The sequence below is a fragment of the Cynocephalus volans genome, chromosome 10 (assembly GCF_027409185.1).
Source record: "Cynocephalus volans isolate mCynVol1 chromosome 10, mCynVol1.pri, whole genome shotgun sequence".
Classification (NCBI taxonomy): Eukaryota; Metazoa; Chordata; class Mammalia; order Dermoptera; family Cynocephalidae; genus Cynocephalus; species Cynocephalus volans.
In genome coordinates, this window is record NC_084469.1 from 47094200 (window position 1) to 47117675 (window position 23476).

The 23476-nt window shown below is 39.7% G+C and overlaps 1 protein-coding gene across 1 annotated transcript in view; it reads right to left on the reverse strand.

Annotated features, from left to right (window-relative positions):
* FANCC (FA complementation group C) overlaps nucleotides 1–23476 on the reverse strand; it is a 201729-nt gene that overhangs the window by 98634 nt on the left and 79619 nt on the right. Inside the window, exon 4 of the mRNA XM_063112402.1 lies at nucleotides 23376–23470. Coding sequence (XP_062968472.1) covers nucleotides 23376–23470 — 95 coding nt within the window. The remainder of the gene's footprint in view (nucleotides 1–23375; nucleotides 23471–23476) is intronic.

Consider the following 23476-nt stretch of genomic DNA (forward strand, 5'->3'; position numbering starts at 1 on the left):
GGAGGTGATTAGATTGCGAGGACTGCATCCTCATGAATGGATTAATCCATTGATGGTTTAATGGGTGGTCATGGGCATGGTTCTGGATGGATTTACAAGGAGATCAGTGAGGAGGTGAGCTCTCTCTTGCTCAGCCATTCACCATATGATACCCTGAGCTATAGAGAGTCACCACCAAGAGCAAGGCCATCACCATATGTGCTCCCTGGACTCTGGACTTCCCAGCCTCCCAAATTGTAAGGAATAAATTTTATTTCTTTATAAATTACAATTTTCAGATATTCTGTCATAAGCAAGAGAAACAGATTAATACACCCATGTTCATAGCAACATTACTCACCAAACAGCTAAAACATGGAAGCAACCCAAGAGACCAACAACAAAAGAATAAACAAAATGTGGTATATACAGACAATGGAATATCACTCAGCCCTAAAAGGGAATATACACTACAACATGGATGAACCTTGAAGATATTATGCTAAGTGACATAAAACAGTCAAAAAAGACAAACACTGTATGACTCCACTTAAATAAGGTACTTAGAGGAGTCAAAATCATGGAGACAGAAAGTAAAAGGGTGGTTGCTGAGGGCTGGGGCAGGGAATGGGGAAATGGAGAGCTATTGTTTAATGGGCACAGAGTTGCAGTTTTTTAATATGAAAAGAATCCTGAAGATAGATGGTGGCAATAGTTGCACAGTAATATGAATGTACTTAATACCACTGAACTGTACACTTAAAAACTGGTTAGGATGACAAATTTTATGTTATGTGCATTTTACAACAATAAAAAATATATAATATAAAGAGTTTGAAAGAAACATTAGGAGTGGCCAGTTAGCTCACTTGGTTAGAGTGTGGTGTTATAACACCAAGGTTGAGGGTTAGGATCTCCGTACCAGCCAGCTGCCAAAAAAAGAAAAAAAAAAAAGAAAAAAAAAAGTAACAACAAAAATCTTTTAAACTGGTATAATAGATTTAGTTCTAAAAATAGTTCCAAACTGCAATAATTTTGAAAAATTATATGTTATAAACTTATCAGTTCAAAGACAAAGACACCTCTTATAGTTAGAATACATACCACTGCTCCTACAGTAATAACTAGACAAAATGGGTAAACTACTTTGCATCTGAGGACACAAGGACATGTAAAACAATTAAATTCCTGTAAGACTTTGCCCAATCCTACTTCCTGAAGTGTTTCCTTGTGTTTTCTTTTAGGAGTTTTATACTTTCACAACTTAATATTTAAGTCTTTAATATGTTTTGAGTTGATTTTGCTATGTGGTGAGAGGTACAGGTCTAGTTTCATTCTTCTACATAGGGATGTCCAGTTTTCCCAGCACCATTTATTGAAGACGCAGTCTTTTCCCCAATGTATGTTCTTGTTGCCTTTGTCAAAGATCAATTGGTTTGTAGGTTGATTTCTGGGTTCTCTATTCTGTTCCATTGGTTCAAGTGTCTGTTTTTACGCCAGTACCGTGCTGTTTTGGTTACTTAGCTTGTAGTACGGTTTGAATTCAGGTAGTGTTACGCCTCCAGCTTTATTTTTCTTTTGTTCAAGATTGCTTTGGCTATTCAGGGTCTTTTGTTTTTCCATATGAATGTTAGGATTGTTTTTTTCAATTTCTATGAAGAATGTCATTGGTATTTTGATGGGAATTGAGATGAATCTGTAGATCACTTTGGGTAGTATGGACATTTTCACAATGTTAATTCTTCCAATTAACATTTTTGTGTCCTCTTTAATTTCTTTCAACAGTGATTTGTAGTTCTCGTTGTAGAGATCTTTCACCTCCTTGGTTAAGCTGATTCCTAAGTATTTTATTTTTTGTGTGTGACTATTGTAAATGGGCTTGCTTTCTTGATTTCTTTTTCTGCTAGTTTTTTGTTGGAGTATAAAACTGCTACTGATTTTTGCATGTTGATTCTGTATCCTGCAACTTTACTAAAATTATTTATCAACTCTAAGAGTTTTTTTGTAGAGATTTTGGGCTGTTCTATATATAGGATCATGAACATGACCCCAAAAGCACAAGCAACAAAAGGAAAAATAAACAAATGGGATAATATCAAACTACAAAGCTTCTGTACTGCACAAGAAACAATTAACAGAGCAAAAAGACAACCTGCAGAGTGGAAGAAAATATCTGCAAACTATGCATCTGACAAAGGATTAATATCCAGAATATACAAGGAATTCAAACAACATAGCAGTAAAAAAAACCAAATAACTCAATGAAAAAATGGGCAAAGAAACTGAATAGGCATTTCTCAAAGGAAGATATATGAAGGGCCAACAGATACATGAAAAAATGCTCAACATCACTCAGCATTGAGGAACTGCATATCAAAACCACATTAAGATACCATCTCACCCCAGTGAGACTGGCTGTCATCAAAAAGATGGAGAACAATAAATGCAAGGATGTGGAGAAAAGGGAACCCTCCTACACTGTTGGTGGGACTGTAAACTGGTGCAGCCATCATGGTAACCGGTATGGAGATTCCTTAAACAACTTCAGATAGAACTGGCATGAGATGCAGCAATTCCACTGCTGGGTATATACCCAAAGTAATGGAAAGCATAATGTTGAAGAGATACTTGCAACCCTGTGTTTACTGCAGCTCTATTTACAATAGCCAAGAGTTGGAACCAACCTAAATGTCCATCATTAGACAACTGGATAAGGAAAATGTGGTATATATACACAATGGAATATAACTCTGCCATAAAAAAGAATGAAATATTGCCATTTGCAGCAACACAGATGAACTTAGAGAAAATCAACATGGATGAACTTAGAGAAAATCATATTAAGTGAAATAAGCCTGGGCACAGAAAGAGAAATACTGTACGTTCTCACTCATAAGTGGGAGCTAAAATAATAAACATACAAAAGAAAGAAAGAAAGACACAACATTCACAATAATATATTGAACTTTCAAAAGGAGAACAAGGTTACTAGAAGCAGGACGGGAGGGGAGAGGAAGGAATTGGTAAAGGCCATGAATAGCAATGACAGTGTATATTATTGAATATAATAATTATTCTTATTTGAGCATCACATGTTGCTCACGAGTACTGATACCCAACTCTGTACCCCACAGCTATGTACATTCAACTATGTTACAATAAAAAAATTTTTTTTTTTAATTCCTGTAAGACAAGACTTCAGAACAGAAAGTATTACCAGGAAAAAAGAGAGACATTTCACAATGATAACAGGGTCGATTCATCAAGAAGATGTAACAATTGTAAACACATTTACACTCAATAATAGAGCTTTGAAATAAATGAAACAATAAATGACAGAATTGAAAATAAAAATGGATAACTTACAATTACAACTGGAAACTTCAACATCATCTCTTAGTAACTGACAGAAAATAGAGAAAATATTCAGAAGGCTATAGGAGACATGAACAACATTATTACTGGGAGAACAGGTTTCTTGCATTTTTGTGTGTTTTGTGAGCAGAGGCACTGACTGCTTTTGCTCCAGACTATATTCTCAAGGATATCTGCACAGCCAATGGCTTTGGAAGAGAGAGAGAGAGACAGGGTCTCATTCAGGAGCCAAGGACAGCCTTCTTTACTGTGCAATAAAAACAATATCTCCCTCTCAGATAAAGAAAAGTTTGTCTGCAGTCTCTTATAATAGATTTGAGCACTACAATCTGAAGGTTCCTCAACTGGGACAAACCCATGTGCACACAGTATTTACCCAGGACTCTCTGCATCTGCTCAGGGAGACAAGAAAAACAGACACAAAAATCAGACTCTTGCTGCTTGCTGTGCTGTGAGTAATAAAATCCTTTGTCTCTGACCCAGGAGTCCCATGTCTTCTGCCAGCATGAATGAAACAGTGGCAGACTAACTTATTAACTTGCTAGCTTGCAAGGAGGGGAAAAAAATCTCAGACCTTTCATAGTCTTCAGCAACTATCAGCCACCTTGACCCAACTGACAATTAGAGAATATTCCACTCAATGTTATTTTCAGGGCCATAAAACAAGTCTCAGTGAATTTAAGAGGATTGAAATATATTCTCAGACACAACAAAATTAAATTATACATCAGTAACAGAAAGATATCTGGAAAATCGCCACATATTTGGAAATTTAAATTACATATTTCTAAATAACCAATGGCTCAAAGAACAAATCACAAGAGAAAATTAGGAAATGTTTTGAACTGAATTTAAATGAAAACACAATGTATCAAGGGATGCAACTAAATCAGTGATTAGAGGGAAATTTATAGCTTCAAGTTTTATGTTATAAATGAAAAAAGGTCTCAGATCAAATATGTAAGCTTCCAGTTTAAGAGCTAGAAGATCAAATTAAATCCAAAGTAAGCAGAAGAAGGGGAATAATAAAGATAAGAGCAGGAATCAAAAACAGATAAAATCGATCAAGTCCCAACCTAGTTACTTGAAAAACTCAATAAATTTGTTAAACTCTTGCTCCATTCATAAGGAAAAAGGGGGAGAAGACACAAGTTCCAATGACAGAAATGAAAGGGAAGACATCACTACATATCATACAGATATTAAAAGCATTATAAAGGAATGTTATATCAATAAACTTCTTCACAAAGATGGAATGGACACATTCTTTAAGAGAAAATAATTATTAAAACTGACTCAATAAGTAATAGAGAACCTGAATAGAATTTACCTATTAAAGAAAATGAACCAATAATTTAAAAACTTCCCCACATACATAAAATTCAGGACCAGATAGTTTCACTAGTGATTTCAATCAAATATTTAAGAGAAAAAATACTATTCCTACAAACTTAAAAAATAAGGGTGAATTACCCTGATGTCAAAACCAATGAAAACACTAGAAAACTATGAACCAATATCCTCATGAATAATAGACGCAAAATCCTTAACAACATTTTAGCAAACAGCAGCAATTTATTAAAAAATAACACCCTATGACTAATGGATTTATTGCAGTAATGAAAGGTAAGTTTAACATTAAAATCAATGAATGCAATTCACCATTTTCGCATTAATAATATAAAGGAGAAAAACCATATGGTCATCTCAATAGATGCAGAAAAAGCACTTAAAAATACCCAACATTTGATGAGGTGATGACAGCACAGTAAGATAGCATGCTAGGGAACTCCAGGCTCTCATTCACCTACAGAAACATCAAGCAAACAACTACAGACTGATTAAAATATCTTTGTGGGAGACCTGGATTCCAGTCAAGGATCTGCAGCAACCAAGCTAACAACCAATCAAGAAAAAGCCGTACTCAGAGTGGCAGGAAATTTCATGGTGTTCTTGCTTGCCCTTGCCCTAACTTCTCCCTGGTGTGGCATGGTAGAAAGGAAGTGGCCCGGTTCCTGGTTCCCTCCCTCAATGCAGAAGGAAAAGGGTGAAACTTGTTTACAATGTTTTGGATTGTCTGTGGGCTGCCCAAGTAACTGGTTTCTTCATTGCATGACTCAAAGTTCAGATGGCAACAGCTGCACTTTGGATCTCAGGTTGGAAGCTGTAGAATGTGAATGCTCTAGTGTATAAAAACTGCAGGGGACTGCAGACTTGTGAATGCCTGAGGGGAAGAGATTATGGGCAGAGGAAAACAATAGAACATCTAAGGCTCTGTGAAGAAACAGGAGTGAGACTCATAGAGAAATGAAGCATTTAAAAGCAGTTGTGTATATGGAGGAATTGAAAAAACAGCAGACAGGCCCAGAGAAGATACATGCCCAGAAAAGGCCTGAGACCTTAAAACTTCATGTTGGGCTAACAAGTGAAGGTCTTCCTCCACATGGAGCCAGTCTGCAAAAACTGGGAGAGGTGGCTGTTTTTTTCAAACAAGCAATTTTCAATGAAAGATCGCAAAGCATACAAAGAAACAGGGAAAAATGGCCAATTCAAAGGAACAATATTAATCCCTAGAAACAACTCAAAACAACACAGGCCTTGGACTTACTAGACAAAAACTTTTTAAAAAAATGTCCTAAATATGCTCAAAGTACTGAAGGGAAAAACAGAGAATTAATGGAAATCTCTACTCTCTACCCTTACCTCACAACCATCTAGAAAAGTCAACTCAAAATAGATCATATAACTAAGTGCAAAAACTAACATATAATCTTTTGGAAGAAAAACACAGGAGAAAAAAAAAAACACAGGAGGAAATCTTCATAAATTAGGGATAGGTAAAATTTCTTAGAACACAAAAAGTGTGAATCATAAAAGAAAAAATGAACAAATAAAGACTTCATCAAAATTTAGAACCTATGCACTTTTAAGTACACCATTGAGAAAATGAAAAAGCAAGGCACTAAGTGAATATTTTCTCTGAACACATATATCTGACAAAGGAATAATATCTGAAACATAAAAGGCACACTTACACCTTAATAAAAAGACAAAAAATGTTTTAAATGGGCAAAATATTTGAACAGATACTTCACAAAAGAAGAGAGAAGCACATGAAGAGATTCTCAACGTTAAATCATCAGGGAAATTCGTATTAAAACCACACTGGGAGACAACTATCCCCCCATAAGAATGACTAAAATAAAAACAGACTGGCAATAGTAGGTGCTGGTGAACATGTGGAACTACAGGAACTTTCATATATTGCCAGTGAGAATGGAAACCATTTGGCAGTTTCTTTTAATATTAAGCATGTACTATCACACAATCCAGCAATTCCAATCCAAAGCATTTACACAGAGAAATGAAAATAACTATAGAAAACTTTTACAAGAATGTTCATAGCAACCTAATATCCCAGAATTAGAAACAATCGAAATTGCTCTCAACAAGTGAATGGATAAACAAACTGGTATATTGATACAATGGAATACTCCTGAACAATAAAAAGTAATCAACTACTCATATAAGCTACAAAAGGGATAAATCTCAAAAACATCATACTGCATGAAAAAAGCCAGACACAAGAAAGTATATACTATGTTGTGTATATGAAATTATAGAAAGGAAAAAGTTAATCTATGGTGACAGAGAGCAGATCAGTAGGCTGGAGATGGGAAAGGAACTGGCTATGAAAGGGCAAAAGAGAACTTTCTGAGATGACAAAAACATTTTTCTTTTCCTCTAACTCAACAATGATTGCAACAGAAATGTTTAATTTCTTGATTGTGGTGTTAGTTATAAGTATGTACACATCTGTCGAAACAATCAAATTGTACGGGTACATTTTATTGTACACACAATTTTTCTCAATAAAGTTGGTTTTCAAAAAAATATATAACTACAAAAATACATTACTATAATTCTATGTAATAAAAGCAATAAATTTCAAAAAAAAATTGAAAGAAAAAACTCACCCATCATCTCATTATCCTAATAAAGCTTTTTCATTTTCTGTGTTCCTAATTTTAATCCAACGTATACATATTTTGCACAGCTGGTATAATTTTGTATAAACAATTTTGCATCCAGCTTTTTATTTGTTTTACACTTTTTTCACATTTCATAGGCTATACAAAATGATAATATAATATTTCATCAAGTAGATATGCTATAATTTGGTTATTCTCCAATGCCTAACTTTTAGATTCTCATATTTTTCCAATTATAAAAATTATTACAAACATATTCACACATAAAGATCCTTTCTTTATTTGAATATTGCTTTGGATAAACTCCCAGGACCCATGGTTAACTTTTTTTTTTTTCCATTTTTTTAAGTTTTTCATTTTAGAAATTGTATTAGTTTTCTAGGGCTGCTGTAACCAAGTACCACAAACTGAGTAGCTTAAACCAAAGATATTTATTGTCTCACAGCTGTGGATGCTGGAATTCTGACAGCAAGGTGTTGTCAGGGTTGGTTCCTTGTAGGACCATGAGAAAAAATATGTTCCATGCTTCGCCCCTAGTTTCTGGTGGTTTCACCACAGTCTTTGGTATTGTTTGGCTTGTAGATGTATTACCCCAATCTCTTCCTTCTTTACATGGAATTCTCCCTGTGTGCATGTCTCTTTGTCCAAATTTCCCCTTTTTATAAGGACACTGCTCTTACTAAATTTTGGGCCCACCCTAATCCAGTATAACCTCATCTTAACTAACCACATCTGCAATGATCCTATTTGCAAAGTTACATTCTGAAGTACTGGGTGTTAGAACTTCAATATATGAATTTTGTCGTTTTTTCGTGACCGGCACCGGTCATTCCTGTATAGGATCCGAACCCGCGGCAGGAGCGTCGCTGCGCTCCCAGCGCAGCACTCTACCGAGTGCGCCACGGGATCGGCCCCTATCAATATATGAATTTTGGGGGGATGCAAATTCAACCATAACATAAATACTACAGACTTACTAAAAACTCAATAAGCAAAAAAATACGTAATGAAAAGGTAAAAGCTTTTCTCAGTCTCTACCAAGCCATTCCACAGAAATAATCACTATTAACACCTTAACTTTTCTAACTTTTGAATGTAATCCTTGGCCTCACAAAAGCCAACATTTGGTGCTGCTGATATACCACAGATTAAATCTATTATGGCCATTTTCATTCAGTATAAATGAAAGAGGAGTGGTCTCTGCACACCTAAATATTTAAACTTTTTTTCTCACTTGATAGGTCTCTGTAGGGTCCCTGGATTTTCTCGGAATCATAGAATCACAGACTCTAGAACTAAAAAACCTTAGAGATAGCCTGGTTTAAGTTTAGCTGGCAGGAATAAATTTTTCAAGTAGCTTCCCAGTCACATCTAGGCCCACAATGGTCTGCCATTTACGAGTTGGTAAATTACTTCTCTAAACTTAAGTTCTCCCATCTATAAAACAAGGTAATAATACCTACCTTCATGGAGTTGTGAATACTTAATGAGATGATGCATGTATGGCACGTACTAAGCACTCAATTAACAGTAACACTACCGTCTGAAAAACTTCTTTAAGATTTTTAATTGTGGTAAAAACCACAAAATATAAAATTTGCCATCTTAACTATTTTTAGGTGTTTAAATTCAGTAGTGATAGGTATATTCATATTGTTGTACAACAGATCTCCAAAAATTTTTCATCTTGCCAAACAAATTCTGTATCCATTAATCAACTCCCTATTTCCCTTCCTCCCCCAGTTCCTGTTCTGCTTTGTTTCCATGAATTAGACTACTTGAGATACCTTTTATAAGTGGAATCATACAGTATTCCACAGGTTATTTTGAAGTTTCAGCTGAACTATGAAAGTTTTCTGCTAGCCAGAATTTTTATAAGTACTCCTTCTGTCTACCATAGAGTAAAGGACTATTTAAACCACAAAACTTTTAAAAGACCTGGAAATCAAGATTTATGGGCTTAAATATGCCTGGTCCCTTTGCCATGCTGCTAATTTATAGAATTTCCAGTGTTGTCAATATTAAACAGAACCAGATCTGATAGGAACAAGAGTCAAACTAAGACAAAGTAGAACAATCTCCAGGTCAAAAAGAGTAAGCCAGTTTAGTCACCAGCTCACGATGAGGATCCTGGGAGGGATGCCAGCCCCTAAAGACATGCACATGTGGTCTGGGAAACAACTGAACTTCAAAACAGATGCAGAGATCATGCATTCACGTGCAGTGCACAGATCCACAAGTCCCTCACCAGTGGCTATTCGCTAAGAAATGCCTCCCACTACAGACATTATCGTTTAAATTCACTTTTCACAGGGATTTATGCCTAAATGTCCTAAGAAGCACTATCCAGGAAATTCAGATTGAAATACAGTGAACCGATGTCTTAGGAACACGTATCTGTAATGCACAGGCCTGAAAATTCCCTTTGCTTCAGATTGAGGTCAAGGCACAACAGAAGGACTGGGGGTGGGAAGGACAAGGAGAGGACTGGAGGACAGAGAAGGGGATCTGGTCAATGTTCTATTAACTAAGCCAACTCAATTAAGGTTATAGTTTAATGGAAAAGCCAACATGATCATAAAACAAAAATAAAACAAAACAAACCAAAAACGTAAAACAGGTCATCCAGAGAGCATCGCTAAACATCTCAAACATCCCGTTCCTAATTGGCAATAAACGTCTTCATCTGGCCTATCTGAGCAGTGGCGACTCACTAAAAAACAATTGAGAGTATAATAAGCAGAAGTCCTTCTAAATGAATTGAGAAAAACCCAAAAAGCTCAAGACAAAGACACCTTGCCCGGGACACAAATGGCATCTCATTTTACCCTTTCAGAGGAAGCAAATTTTCATCCTGGGAAGTCCAATAAGAAGTTCAGTGTATTCATATTAATGACTCAGGAGACATTAATGACAGTTACCACCCCCACCCCCAAAAGCATGCACATGTAAAGATATGAAAACTTTCAGAATCAGACTTCCCGTGTGGAATGAAGTACTGATCACATCAAACAGACTTGAAATACTTCAGAATGAGAACAACAGTGATTTTTACATTTTCCAGAGCCCGGCAAAATGCTAAACACCATATTACACTAAAAAATTATGAAATACTGAGAAAAATTTATCAAACTAAATTAAAACGTAATACTTAATAAAGCAGATGCAAGTTTGCAGATTTACTAAGCAAACTTTCTCAATTTGGTAACCTCCCAGGACTCCACTGCCCTAACACAGTATGGCAGGAAGCTTTTGTGGTTTCCAAAGCTCCAGGGAAAATACATTCACGAAATTATAAAGAAACTTTCCACAATTTCTCCTTCTCAGTTGCCTGTTCCTGGCCACTTTTACTCATCGAGAGACAGGAGTGAAAAGAAGGACTCAGTTTGTGCTGTATCCCTAAACCGTGGTCTAAGGGTGGAAGGGGACAGCGAAAGGCAATGAAGATGGCAGGAGAGACAGACAAGCTCTCTGCACCACTGTCCAGGAGCACGGCGCAGAGAAGGGTCAGGAAGAGCTGCTAGGATGCACCGACCTCCCGTCCCTCCCTTTGCACCTTCTCTGTGACTTACTTCATGGATCCTGCCACCTCTTAGCCCTTACATCTCTCTGGGAATGGTACTACTATCCGCCACAAAACCTAGGTGTGCTCTCTTAGAGGGAAACTAATGACCCGTCCTTCAGATTCCAAAGAAGATAGGATGTCCACCCCACTCCCCAGGAGGGCAAAGCAGAGAAGGGACAATTTTGGCTGTCTCTGCCTTGCCCAGCATCATTCCCCATTGCTTAGTGGCCACACTCCGATGACTGACAGATGCAGTGGTACAAAGGCCTGGCCCTTGCATTCCAGCACTGGAAAGCCCTGAAGGGTCTCCCACTTCCACCCCTGAAGGCACAGCACAGGCTTCTGTGGAGACTGCATTGCAGCTAAACTTTCTCCTCTGCACAATCCTGCCTCCTCTTTTCCCCTCCACAGCTGTCCTCCCCAACGCACTCCCTGCACTCTAATCTCCAACTTAAAGTCAGATTTCCTAAGAGCCCCACCTATGACATCATCTCACAACACCCCCACTCTCTCCTCTCCAGAAGGAATGATCGAGGTGGTCAATTTGGGAGAGGAAACTAAAAATGCCCACTCCATGCACTCCCGTCCCTGTCTGTGTGACCTGCCTTGCCTGCAGGAAGGCTGTGTCCTGGCCGACTGCCACGCCGTGGTTGGCCAGCCAGGCTCATTCCCGGCCAGGTAGGCCTCTGCAGGTCAGCTCTCCCATGCCAGGTGGATTTGTCTACCAAATGCAGGGGGACCTGACTGAACCACAGACGTTGGTACATCTCTAAATCTCTTTCAGGAGTAAAGGAACTGGTGTTTTGATTTCCTGTTCTGTCTGTGCTGTCTTACTTCTCGGCTGGTTTCCAATGCAGGAGAAGACAGGATGCTATTGGTCCCCTAAAACCTCAACATTACCCTCCACTTCTCCTCTCCTCCTTCTTTAACGTCTAATCAGTACCAAGGCCTACCCTCTCAGCTCCTGAATGTATTTTTAACACTGAAGCAACTATCTTATTTAAACCCCTTCAATTAAAATCTTTGCCTTACAGGTTCAGTAAATTCTTTAGTATGGGCTGTTTGGCCTGTCGGGATCTCGCTTATCTAAACTTTCAGGTATATCTAGCACTGGGTAAATGGGATGGCCCATTCTTCTCATAACAAGCAGGAAGTCTTCTCCAGCAATTGCTCTGTCCACTTCAGATCACTTTCGGCTCTCCTTGTACCATGCAGACCCTGGGCCTCTGCCCACCTGAGCCCTTGGACTTCACACTGCAAGTACAACTGTCATCTTCTGGAAGACTTCCTGACCCCCTGGAACACCCCAACACCCTCTCCCTGGGCTCCCAGAGCACCTTCTGTATGCTGTTCTTCACTTGTTATATATTGTGCAACAAAATCACTAGATCCTCGAAGGCAAGATCTTTGGAGACTCTCAGGATACATTTGTGGAATAAGTGAAGGAAGGAGGATTAAGAAGAGTAGAAGAGAGCAAGGGAGGAGGCAGGGAGGCAGGCAGAGCATGACAAGTGGCCCCCAACGCCAGAGTATACTTTCAGCAGCTCCTTGGATTGCTCTATGCAGCAGTAATTTATAAACAAACTCACAGGCTGTCATTCACAGCCCTCCAATTTGTCCCCAACTAAACTATTTTTCCCATCTTCATTTTGACTTCTCCCCAGAGCACCTTGCTTTCCAGCTTGACTGGAGTAATCACTTTTACTCAGTCAAGCTCAACCCTGTCTATTCATTCTCTTCTTTCCACACGGAAGCGGCCCCCTCCTGCCCACATGCCCACAGCACCACACTTTACCAACTAAAATCCTATTTGTTTACTTAATAATTCAGCAAGTAATTACTGGATGCTTACTACATGCTAAGTACTGTTCTAGGCTTTAAAACAAAGTCTCTGCTCTCACGGAACTTGCAAACTAGTTGGGAGGTAACAGGGAGACAGAAAAAAAAATCAGTATGTCAGGGGTGATCAGCAGTTAAAAATAAGTCAAAGTAAGGAGAGCAAGCATCTGAGACAGGAGGAGGAGGAAGGCCTCTGAGGTAAGCGGGTATTTGAACAGTGGCCTGAGAAGAGGTGGGGACCATGCGGCTCTCTAGGGAAGAGCCATGGAAGCAGATGCACACGCCCTAGGAGGGAGTTGCTGGGTGCACTTGAGGGACACAGAGAGGCCACTGTGGCTGCTGAGAAGTGAGGAGATGGGAGGAAGATCTGAGGCCTGTGAGCCAAGCACAGACTCAGTATTTCACTTTGCACGAGATGGGAAATTACCGAAGGGATGTGAGCAGAGACACCTTCTCAAAGATTCTCCTGGCTGCAATTGCAGGAGAGCGAGGGTGGAAACAGAGACAGACGAGGGATCCTGCAGCAGTTCCAGGGAGGAGGAGTAAAGCGGTCAGATTCAGGACATACAACCCAGATGGAATCCACAGACCTGTGGGTAGGCGGGGTGCAGGGTGTGAAGGAAAAGGAGCAGCCAAGGACGACTCCCAGGTTTCTGACCAGAGAGACAGAGGAATGAGGTTGCTCTTCACTGAGCTAGGGAAGCCTGCGGGAGAACAGGCTTTGGGGAAAGGTCAGGAATTCATCTGGGACATGTTTAGTGTAAGATGCCTATGGACATCCAAGAGGACATGTGAGACAGGGTGCTGGGAGCGTGGAACTCAGGACAGAGGTTTGGCCTGGAGATGTGAGCTTAGATGCTGTCAGCACACATGCACGCGTGCACACACTCCAATTTATACTTCTTTAATGGCTCTTTCCATATTTGATCTTGCAACAGATTCACCTCAAAATAAAACATAAAAGTCTGATAATTAACAATTTATTGGATATTTTCAAATAGCTAGAAGAGAGGATTTTGAATGTTCCTAAAATAAAGAAATAATAAGTGTTTGAGGTAATGTAAAAAAAAATAAGCAGTTGCCAGAGTTTCAGGGGATGAGGGAAGGTGGCGGGGAGGGAGGGATGAGTAGGTGGGCATGGGGGAGTTTTAGGGCAATAAAACTACTCCATATGAGACTGTAATGGTGAATACATGGCATTATGCATTTGGCAAACCCCCTGGAACTGTACAGCACAGAGAGGGAGCCCTAAAGTTAAATGAGGTTAATGATGATGTATCAATATTGAATCATAAATGTGGCAAATGCACCACACTGATGTAATGTGTCACTAGTAGGAGAAACGTGTGTGCGGCTGCAGGGAGGGTAGGAACTATTTGTACTTTCTGATCTATTTCTCTGCAAATCTAAAACTGCTATAAAAATAAAGAGAAAAGCATAAAATCTGGGTAGTTTACATTTTAGGAAAATGAGAAAGGTCAAAATTCCGAATTACTAAAATTTAATTAATTTTACCCATTCAGTAGCTTTTTGTTTTGCTCCTGCCTCGAGCTAGCAATACAATGCTGAACTAAAAGACATGGCCCAGCTCTGTGGAACTGAACATCTGGTAAGCTGACAAATGCTGCTCAAACGGTTGCTTCTTTAATCATCTTAGTAAAAAAATCATTTTAAGCTTTCAGTTCAGAAATCAAGGCAGGTATTTTTCAAGACCACGATAGAGAAGATTCAGCCATGTGCTGTCCCCAGCGGTTGGAGACTAGCAAAGGAGCTGGGTGCAGTGAGCCCGCACCGCGCTGCAGTGCAATCACACAGACTGCGTGAGATCTGGGCCCCTGGGCGGAGCAGGCCAGCTGTCACCTAGTGTGGAGTCTAACTGCTTTTCATACATGTGAGTGATTTCACCAGGTGATGGATTCATGGGTAGGAAATCTACGGAAGCACGTACCTTGCTTTCTACATCTGCCCCATGAATGAACAAAGGACCACAGTTTCCAGGGCAAAACTATGTAGCCTTATCAGAAGTTTTTTTTGTAATTTCACTTCATTTTAACAGTCTGACCTTTTCTTATATTCAATTTCAAATCTGAACCTTTGAATTCTGCAAGTCACACCAAATACTATTTTTAGAACATCAGTTTATCCTTGTGCTTTATTTTTCTGAGATGGACTACGTGCAATACTTGCAGAAAGTAAAAAGCAAGTCCACAAAATATCTAAACTATGTTAGTTTTTTAAAGATGGTTGCAAAAAAGTTTTCTAAAAATAATGATGCACCAAGGCCACACTATATTTGAAAGTTCCAAATGTGGAAAATAAAGTTCATAATTAACTTAAAGAGGAATTTTCATGGAGCTGCAAATCAAAGAAAGAGATATTTTAAAAAGAAACTTATTTGCCAGTCCTTTATTATTTGGTAAGCTATAACATGGAATCTAGGTGCCTGTCACTGGCAGGCCGGTCTCCCTTTCACCAAGAACTCATAGTGACATTCGATTACTGGGTTTACACCTTTCAGTCTGCCACCAGAGAAATGAGTGTGAGGTGACAACCTGATATTATGAACTCACCTTGGGACTGTGCAGAAGAGGAAAACAGACTGAGGCTGGGAAGAGGACGTCTTCTTTAGTATACACATCTTCTATAATGAGTGGTGACGGAAAAAACCGTGAATCAAGTATGAATTAAAGCAACTTTAAGAAACTATAAGTACTTTGTTAAATTCACTATTTATTCATAGTAACCTTTGAATAAATGAGACTTTTCCCGCTGCACTTGTGTCCATGTGTCCCTGTGTTTCAAAACCCTTCCAAAAAAATAGTTTATTAAGCCCTAAAACAAGTCTGTTGTTTCAGGATGCTGTTGGTTGTAAGTAACAAAATCCTGAACCAAACTGGCTCAAACAAATAAGAGCATTTAAGTCCTGGAGAGGCTCAATCCAGGGCCCAAATAATGTGAACATGACCTGTTTTCTCTCTTGTTTTCTCAGCTATGTTCTCTCAGGAGGAGGCTCCCAGGGAGGCTGTGATCTCCTGATCTCATGATGATTGATGCAACTTCAGGGACTATGTGCTACTTAATTCATGTGCACCAGGTAAGACATAATCCACTTTCCCAATCATGCAAACAGAAGTTACGGCACTGATGCTCACTGGCCTTGACTGGCCCAGTATGAGACCTATGTCCATCCCAACCAACCACTGTGGCCAGGAGAATGGCGAGGCTGTGGTGGTGAAGCCAGGCAGGACCTGCCCCAGGAGCTCAGCAGGGTCACTCCCACCCAAAACGAATGATGCACGGCTGCGAAATTCACATACTACTCGGTAAGAAGATGGGAAAGGAGGGGAGATGGATACTGAAAAAGCAATTAATAATTATCCACTACACATGTGAATACAAAAATTCAATTACCAATTAATCTTTAAAAAAACCCAAAACTTGAGGTTGTAGAAAGTCAAGCGAATTGAATACAGGTAGGAAAAGATATCAGTATTATGTTTATTTAAAAAGTCAAATACAAACAGAGTGGGGCTGTGGAAGAGGATTCTCCAGCATCCCCGGCCTTGCCCCTAAATCTCACCTTGCCTCTGCTGTTCTCTTACTAATCACCTTTGAGAAGCATGGGCATTTGATCAATTAGACTGGTGGTTAATAAAGTTGGAGATATGTCCTCCAGGTGGTCCACAAGATAATCCATTGAGATGTGAAGACAGTATTAGGACTTTTACAGGTAAGAAGAAATTAAGCTTTAGAAATACTTCCTGCATGGATCGGCACCACCCTCTGTACTCAGTCTAGGTATTACATGGTCATGTGTCACGAACAGTTCAAGCAGCGTCCTGAGGGAACCCACCACACAGAGAGCTGACGGGGGCTCCCTCATGGCTTCAGTCCTCTCGTGACATGCATGACAGCTTCTAGGTGACCAGTGAGGGGGATTTACTGACTCTGCTCTCTAACTAAAGAAACCACTGGGTGGACACCTGGCTTAAAGAGATCTCTGCAAAGAAGTCGGAGATTAAAAATAATACTATGAATGCAACATAAGTGAACAAACAGAAATGGGGGCTGGCACTCCTATTCCTACTGTGAGCTACACATCAGCCTCCTGAAAAGATTAAGCCAAGAAGAAGTTGGTCCCAAATTTTCAAAGTTATCAGGAAGACTATTTGAAATAATGAATTTATATCTTATCAATAATTCATTCATTCATTCAATAATTTGTACTATTCTAGGTACTGGTCAACTTCCTAATAGTAAAGAAACCTGAAAAAAAATCATTTGTGCCCTAAGGGTATAGTGGCCACTGAGATTCTTACCAAACTGATAGATTAAAATGTCAATTAAAATATCAATCAAAATCCCAACAAGTATTTTGGTTTTTCGTGAACTTTGACAAGCAGATTCTAAAATTTATGTAATGGTAATGCAAAAAGTTTTCATGTTAGCCAAGACTGTCTTGACAAAGAAGAACAAGATGGAAGGACTTCCTTCAGAACAGCAAGACACTTATAGGGCCACATTAATGATGACAATGTGGCAGTTGCACAAAGATAGTGCCATGATTGAGAAACAGAATCAGTAGGACACGCGCACACACACACGCACGCACACACACACACACACACACACACACACACACACACACACATTTATTTCTTACAAGGAACTGGCTAATGCCATTACAAAGCCCAGCAAGTCAGAGACCCACGAGAGCCAATGGTGTAGGTCCAGTCTGAGCCTGGAGGCCTGAGAACCAGAAGTCACTGCTGTAGTTCTAGTCTGAAGGCCAGGAGGCTCAACACCCAGGAAGAGCAGGAAAAAAGCCAGTGTACCAGTTCAAAAGCTGTCAGGCAGAAGGAATTCTCTTATTCGGGGTAGGAACAGCGTTTTTGTTATATTCAAGCTTTCAAGTAATTGAATAAGGCCCACCCATATTAGGCAGGGCAATTTACTTTCAGACTACCAATTTAAATGTTAATCTCATCCAAAAACACCCTCACAGAAACACCCAGAACAATGTTTGACCAAATATCCAGGCTCCTCGTGGTCCAGTCAAGTTGACACATCAAATTAATCATCACAGATAGACAACAAGACCAATGAACACATTCTGGATCACACCTGTGCACACGAAGACACTTGATTTATGACGAAAGCAGCACCATAGATTAGGGGGGAGATAGTTTTTCATTAACAGCGTTGGGTAAGGGGACATCCATGTGGAAACAAAATGAAAATGGACTCCTGCCTTAGACCGTACAAAAGCGACAGTACAGGTGGATCACACGGGAAAGGCAAGCCAACATGCTTTTAGAAGATAATATGTAAGAAGATATTATGGATATCTTCATGACCTTGGAGTGGGAAAAAGTTTCTCAAATAAGATACAAAATAATTAACCATAAAGGGAAAGATTGACAAATTTGACTATAATAAAATTAAAAATATGTCTTCTTTAAAAGACAATAAGGGAATGTAAACAAACCAGAGAGCAAAAAAAAAAAAAAAAAAAAAAAGCTGCAAGACATATAATTTCTTTAAAAAGTGCCCATATCTAGCATGTATAAAGAATTTCTACAAATCAACAAGGAAAAGAAACATACCTAGCAGAAAAATGATTAAGAAACTTGAACAAGAATTTGACAAAGTGCTCAATTTTAGAGAAAAACAAATTAAAACCATAATAGATACTACCACACACATCCATCAGAAAAACTTGAACTTTGAAAGTCTAACAATATGAAGAGGCACTGAGGCTATGGAACCCTCACACATTGACAATGGAAATTTAAATTGGTACCACCACTGTGGAAAACAATTTACTACGAGCTAGTAAAATTAAAGATGTGCATGCCACATAACCTGAAATTTCACTTCTTTTTAAAATACATGCTTTGGACCCTGGATATATGTGAGAGAATGTTCAAACCAATAATGTTCCTAATTCCTCAAAAGTGGAAACAAATTTCCATCACAAGTAGAATGGATAAGGAAAATCTAGAATATTAATTAAATAGAATACTCTATAGCAATTAAAATGAACAAACTACAATCATGCCCAACAACATGGTTGAATGTTACGAACTTAAAAAATTAATCAAACACAAAAAAATGCATACTGTATTATTCCATTTCTGTCAAATTAAAAAAAGAAATAGGCCAAACTGCATAATTAAGTGGTAAAACCATAAAGCGATGCAAATCAGAGCCAGGCTAGTGGTCACTGATAGAAGGGACCAACAGAGACCATAATAAGCCATATGTCCCGGAAGGGACACACACGGGGCCGGGAATGTCTCAGAGCCCTGCAATGTTCTCTTCTGGTTCCTGACCTGGTGGGGCAGCTATGAGGGGGTTTATTTTGGAACGATTTGTTAAGTTTGACATTTATGTTTTGTGCATGTTTGTTACATTTTGTAATTTAGATGTTTTTAAAAGGAAGGGTGAAGAAGAGGACTGAAGCGATCTGGATACAGCCTAGCACTGTGTTTCCTAGCACTGTGTTTTGAAAGGGAACGAAGACAAAAATACAACCCTTTTGATCTCTGCTCCTGGTATCCTGCTGTTTTCTTCTCATCAGAGTAAAAAATAACAGTGGTATGGTCCTGTCCAGAGAAGACAGGTATCCCCTAAACTGGCAAGCCCTAGAAACCTCTCCTTCTGATTATAAGCTCTGAAACGGACCATCTCTCTAGGTCTAACGCTGCATCCTCAGCTCCTGCCGTAGTACCTGGCAAACAGCAGGTACTCACAAGTTGTCTGTTTCGTGGATTCACCTGTAAAACTAAGTATTTCAACAACCAAACATTCCAGAGAGGTGTAAAAGAGTCCTGTGACCTTAACCAGTCTCTAAACTGTGAAAATAGCCACTGAGGTGGTGCTATTTGATGGCACACGCATGTTTATCAGTGAAACTCCAAAGAAAAAAACTCATTAATGTGCTTCCAACGTAACATATGCTAACATTTGCCATGCATCAAACAGAATTTTTATGTCTTCCCTGTGCTAAGCATCCAACTCATTCTAACATTTTCAAATTTAATAATAATCTGAATTTTTACTGAATTTTATAATTTATAGAAAAAACTTCTTGGTTTTTGATTCAGGCTATTTCACTCACACTTGTGATGCTCCAGGAACACAGAATGACCCAGGATTTTATTACCACCATTAGAACATGGCAGGCACTAAAATTATTAAAAAATGGGTGTTACATAATTTTTCACAAGGATACTGGATGACAAGTTACGTATCTTTAATGTATAATATGTCACTTCACTACTTTTATGGAGAAAATATCACCTCTAAGATAAAACAAAATATGCCTAAGACATGTACAAATGATTTATAAACCAACAGCTACCTTCTGTTTTGCTGCATTTATGGCCAACATAAGAAGATTTCGTAAGTACTGATTTGCTAAAGGTACATGCAATTTGATTTAGGTTGCTAAGAATTAAATAATTAATATATCCCTGCACATCTTTTCGTCAGTTAATATCACTGAGTCCAGGCTTGCCCAGCACAACAAGGAGGAAAACTCCCATGTCCTCGACTGCTCCGATGAGTCAGAGGAAAGCACATTCAGGACGTTCTCAGCTCCGGCCAACCCACTCTGGCTACCGCCTTCTCTCTCCCTCCTTCACGGCCAAGTTTCTTGAAAGAGTGACTGAAGTTAATAGTTTCTGCTTCCTCATCTCTCCACCACCCCTCACTCCGCAGCAATCCGGCTATTTCCCTCCACCTCGCAAAAAACTATTCTCTGCAGGGTCTTCCCTCCAGCGGCTAAGCCTAAGCAGTGCGTTTTGTCCCTTCTGCTTTGTGCTCTAGTGCTGCCCCATCTAGCACGGTGACCATGCACCACAGGTGGCCACCTAGCACATCAGCGCAGTAAGCACGGCAGAAACATTACATTTTTAATTTAATTTTAATTAAATTTTAAATTAAAAAAAAACTGACACTTGACTCAGTTTCACGCTTCTTGGGAAGAATATGGGTTTATGAATCTACTTTTTCAACTGTAAACTTTACGAAATCTAATACAGATCGAGAATTTCTGGTGAAAATTTAGCATCTGAATTAAGACATAACATGTAGATGTAAGTGTAACATACACACTAGATTTCAAAGATACAGTATAAAAAAGATCATAAAATAAACTGAGTAATAATTCTTATACTGATTATGTGTTGAAATGATGATATTATGGATATATTGGGTTAAATAAAGTATCTTCTTAAAGTCAAGTTTACCTATTTCTTTTTACGTCTCTTAAAGCGGCTGGTAGGAAGCTTTGCACTCTCTGGTTTATTTGTGCTGGGAAGAGCCGCAGCGCAGCACTGGACGTGAACGGCCACTCGCTCTCCTCGGAGCCCTGCTGCTGTGATGCCTGCACTCCTTGGACGAGTCCTTTCATTCTGCAGCATCCATCGCTCTTCCACTTCCCTGAACACCACTGTCTCCCCAGGCTCTTTGCAGTCCCTGCACCCCACTCTAGGCACGCTGTCTGGGTGGTCTCACGTCACCTAAGGCTTCCTCTTGTTCCCACAGGCTGCTGCCTCTCACGCTCTCTCAGAAACTCAGCTTGCTCTCCTGAGAATGGCATGCTCTCTGTACATCTCCACCTAAGTACATCTGCACTATATCTCCATTACATCTTTTGGATATTTACCTTATTAATATCTTACAAGTCTGGCCCCTCTTTTCCACCTCCTGCAGGCCCTCCTGATCTCTCGCCTTTATCACTACAATAGCTTCCAAAAGTGCCATCTTTGCCTCTTCCAAACTTCCTTTTTCCAAATTTCCTTTTGCTGTTAATCTCTACACCTCACATCCATCCACATGATTTCTCTGTTTAAATAATCTGGTGGATTCCCTTGTGCCTTCAAGATAAAATGAGAATTCTTACAATCACTCATGAGGCTTGGTGTCTGCCGGTCTCTCCAGCTTCCCACGTCCTCACCAACCCCACAGAAGCCCAGCTCCAGGCCTGTCCAAGCACCTGCAGATCCCACAACACAGCACTTGGTTCCTCACCACCAAGCTTCACAGGTTCTCTTTCTGCTGGCGGGATGTTCCCCTTACCTCTAACCTTGCTCTCCTGCCCGCCATCGGAACTCAGCTAATATACCACCTCCCCCGTGAAATGTCTGCAAACCCGAGTGTGAGCAAGTGTGCCCTGTGTGTCACTGCCACTCTGACACACAGGTCTACCAACAACCCAACGACACTGCCCTGGAGTGACCCAGCTACCACTCTGTGAATTTCCTGGAGGTAAGAATAAGCACCTATTAATAAATGGACACAGTATTAAACGGCAGAAACCCACAGAATAAAACGTGAGTCTAGAAATTTTTAAATAGGCTAATAAAGTCATGAGCTAAATGAAAAGTTAACCCAATCACCTTAAAAAACACTTTATTAGATGGCCTATTGCAGGACTTAATGAGCTAGCCAGTACAAAATTATATGCTAAATAATCATAAAAATATCAAATACTCAATTAAAGCAACAATTTTTAAAAAATTAAAGGCTAAATACACCATTGTAATTCTACAGCCTTGTTTTTACCACCCTTTCTTCCCTAATTCTACCTGTCAGCTCCTTCTTCAGCCCTTACAGCCACTCTCCTTCCAGGTAAAGCTTGTAGTCTTCCCTTCCCTCGCCCAGTCCCTTTCACTTCTACTGTCCCTTCTCGCCTTCCTTCAGTCTAACAGAAAAATGCAAATACTGTCTTTGTCGTCTGTGTTAGCAATTTTGTCTACAACAAAGGAATCATAAAAAGCAGCGGATGTAATGATAGACAAAACCACATGCATCAACCTGACCGGGTGACTTCATAATGCTAAGCAGCTAATCCGAACCATATGCCTACTGAGCGGAGGTTGACCGGCACCAGCAAGTCCTGGGGTTGTTGAAGCAGGACAGTGGGGGCAACAGAAAAGAGCAGCCAGCGTGCTGGTAGCGAGGACGGCCACAGCCCAGCCGCACGCACGAGCCTCTACCACTTATGGCTGCCCTTCACGAGGAAGCAGAAACAGGCAGGGGCAAGCCCAGGAAGCTGTCAGCTGCCTGCACTAGCGCAAGGGGTCACCCGCTAGACAGTGTGGGCAGCAGCAGCCGAGCACCACCCAGGACTGGTCTGTGAGCATCCTGGCCCGGCCCCAGCTTTAGGACATAAAATGAAAAGCGCTTCTCCTGGGCACTTCTGAATTGTAGTTTTACTACAGAATAGGTTCTGAGAGAGACGCTGAAGTACATGTAAGTATTTAAACTAGACTGGGAGAGAGAGACAATTTTTTGAAGGATAGCAATTGTTAGATGGAAATGGAGTACATCCTTTTAAGTATCTGAAAGTAGCTTTTCAAAACCACTCAACATTAGGTTGCAGGCACGGGAAGTTCGCCTTACGGACTGGTAATCTTTTGGACCTCCCAATCAAGCAAAATTGAAATCTCTTGAATGACTACACAAACAAGATAATGTAATGGTGAAGAGTGTGTTCAAAAAGTTCCTAAAACATCATAGAACTATACCAAAAAAAAAAAAAAAAAAAAAAAAAGGAGCACCTTTAAATCATCCATTTAAGTCAAATCAGTGCACAGCAAGACTGACTCTCTTACCTGTGTCCAGGAGTTAAGTTTTGATTCTCTTGAATTCTGTGGCTCTTTGTTAATCAAACAACATAAGCACCATATTAGAATTGTTTGGCTTTCATCTGCAG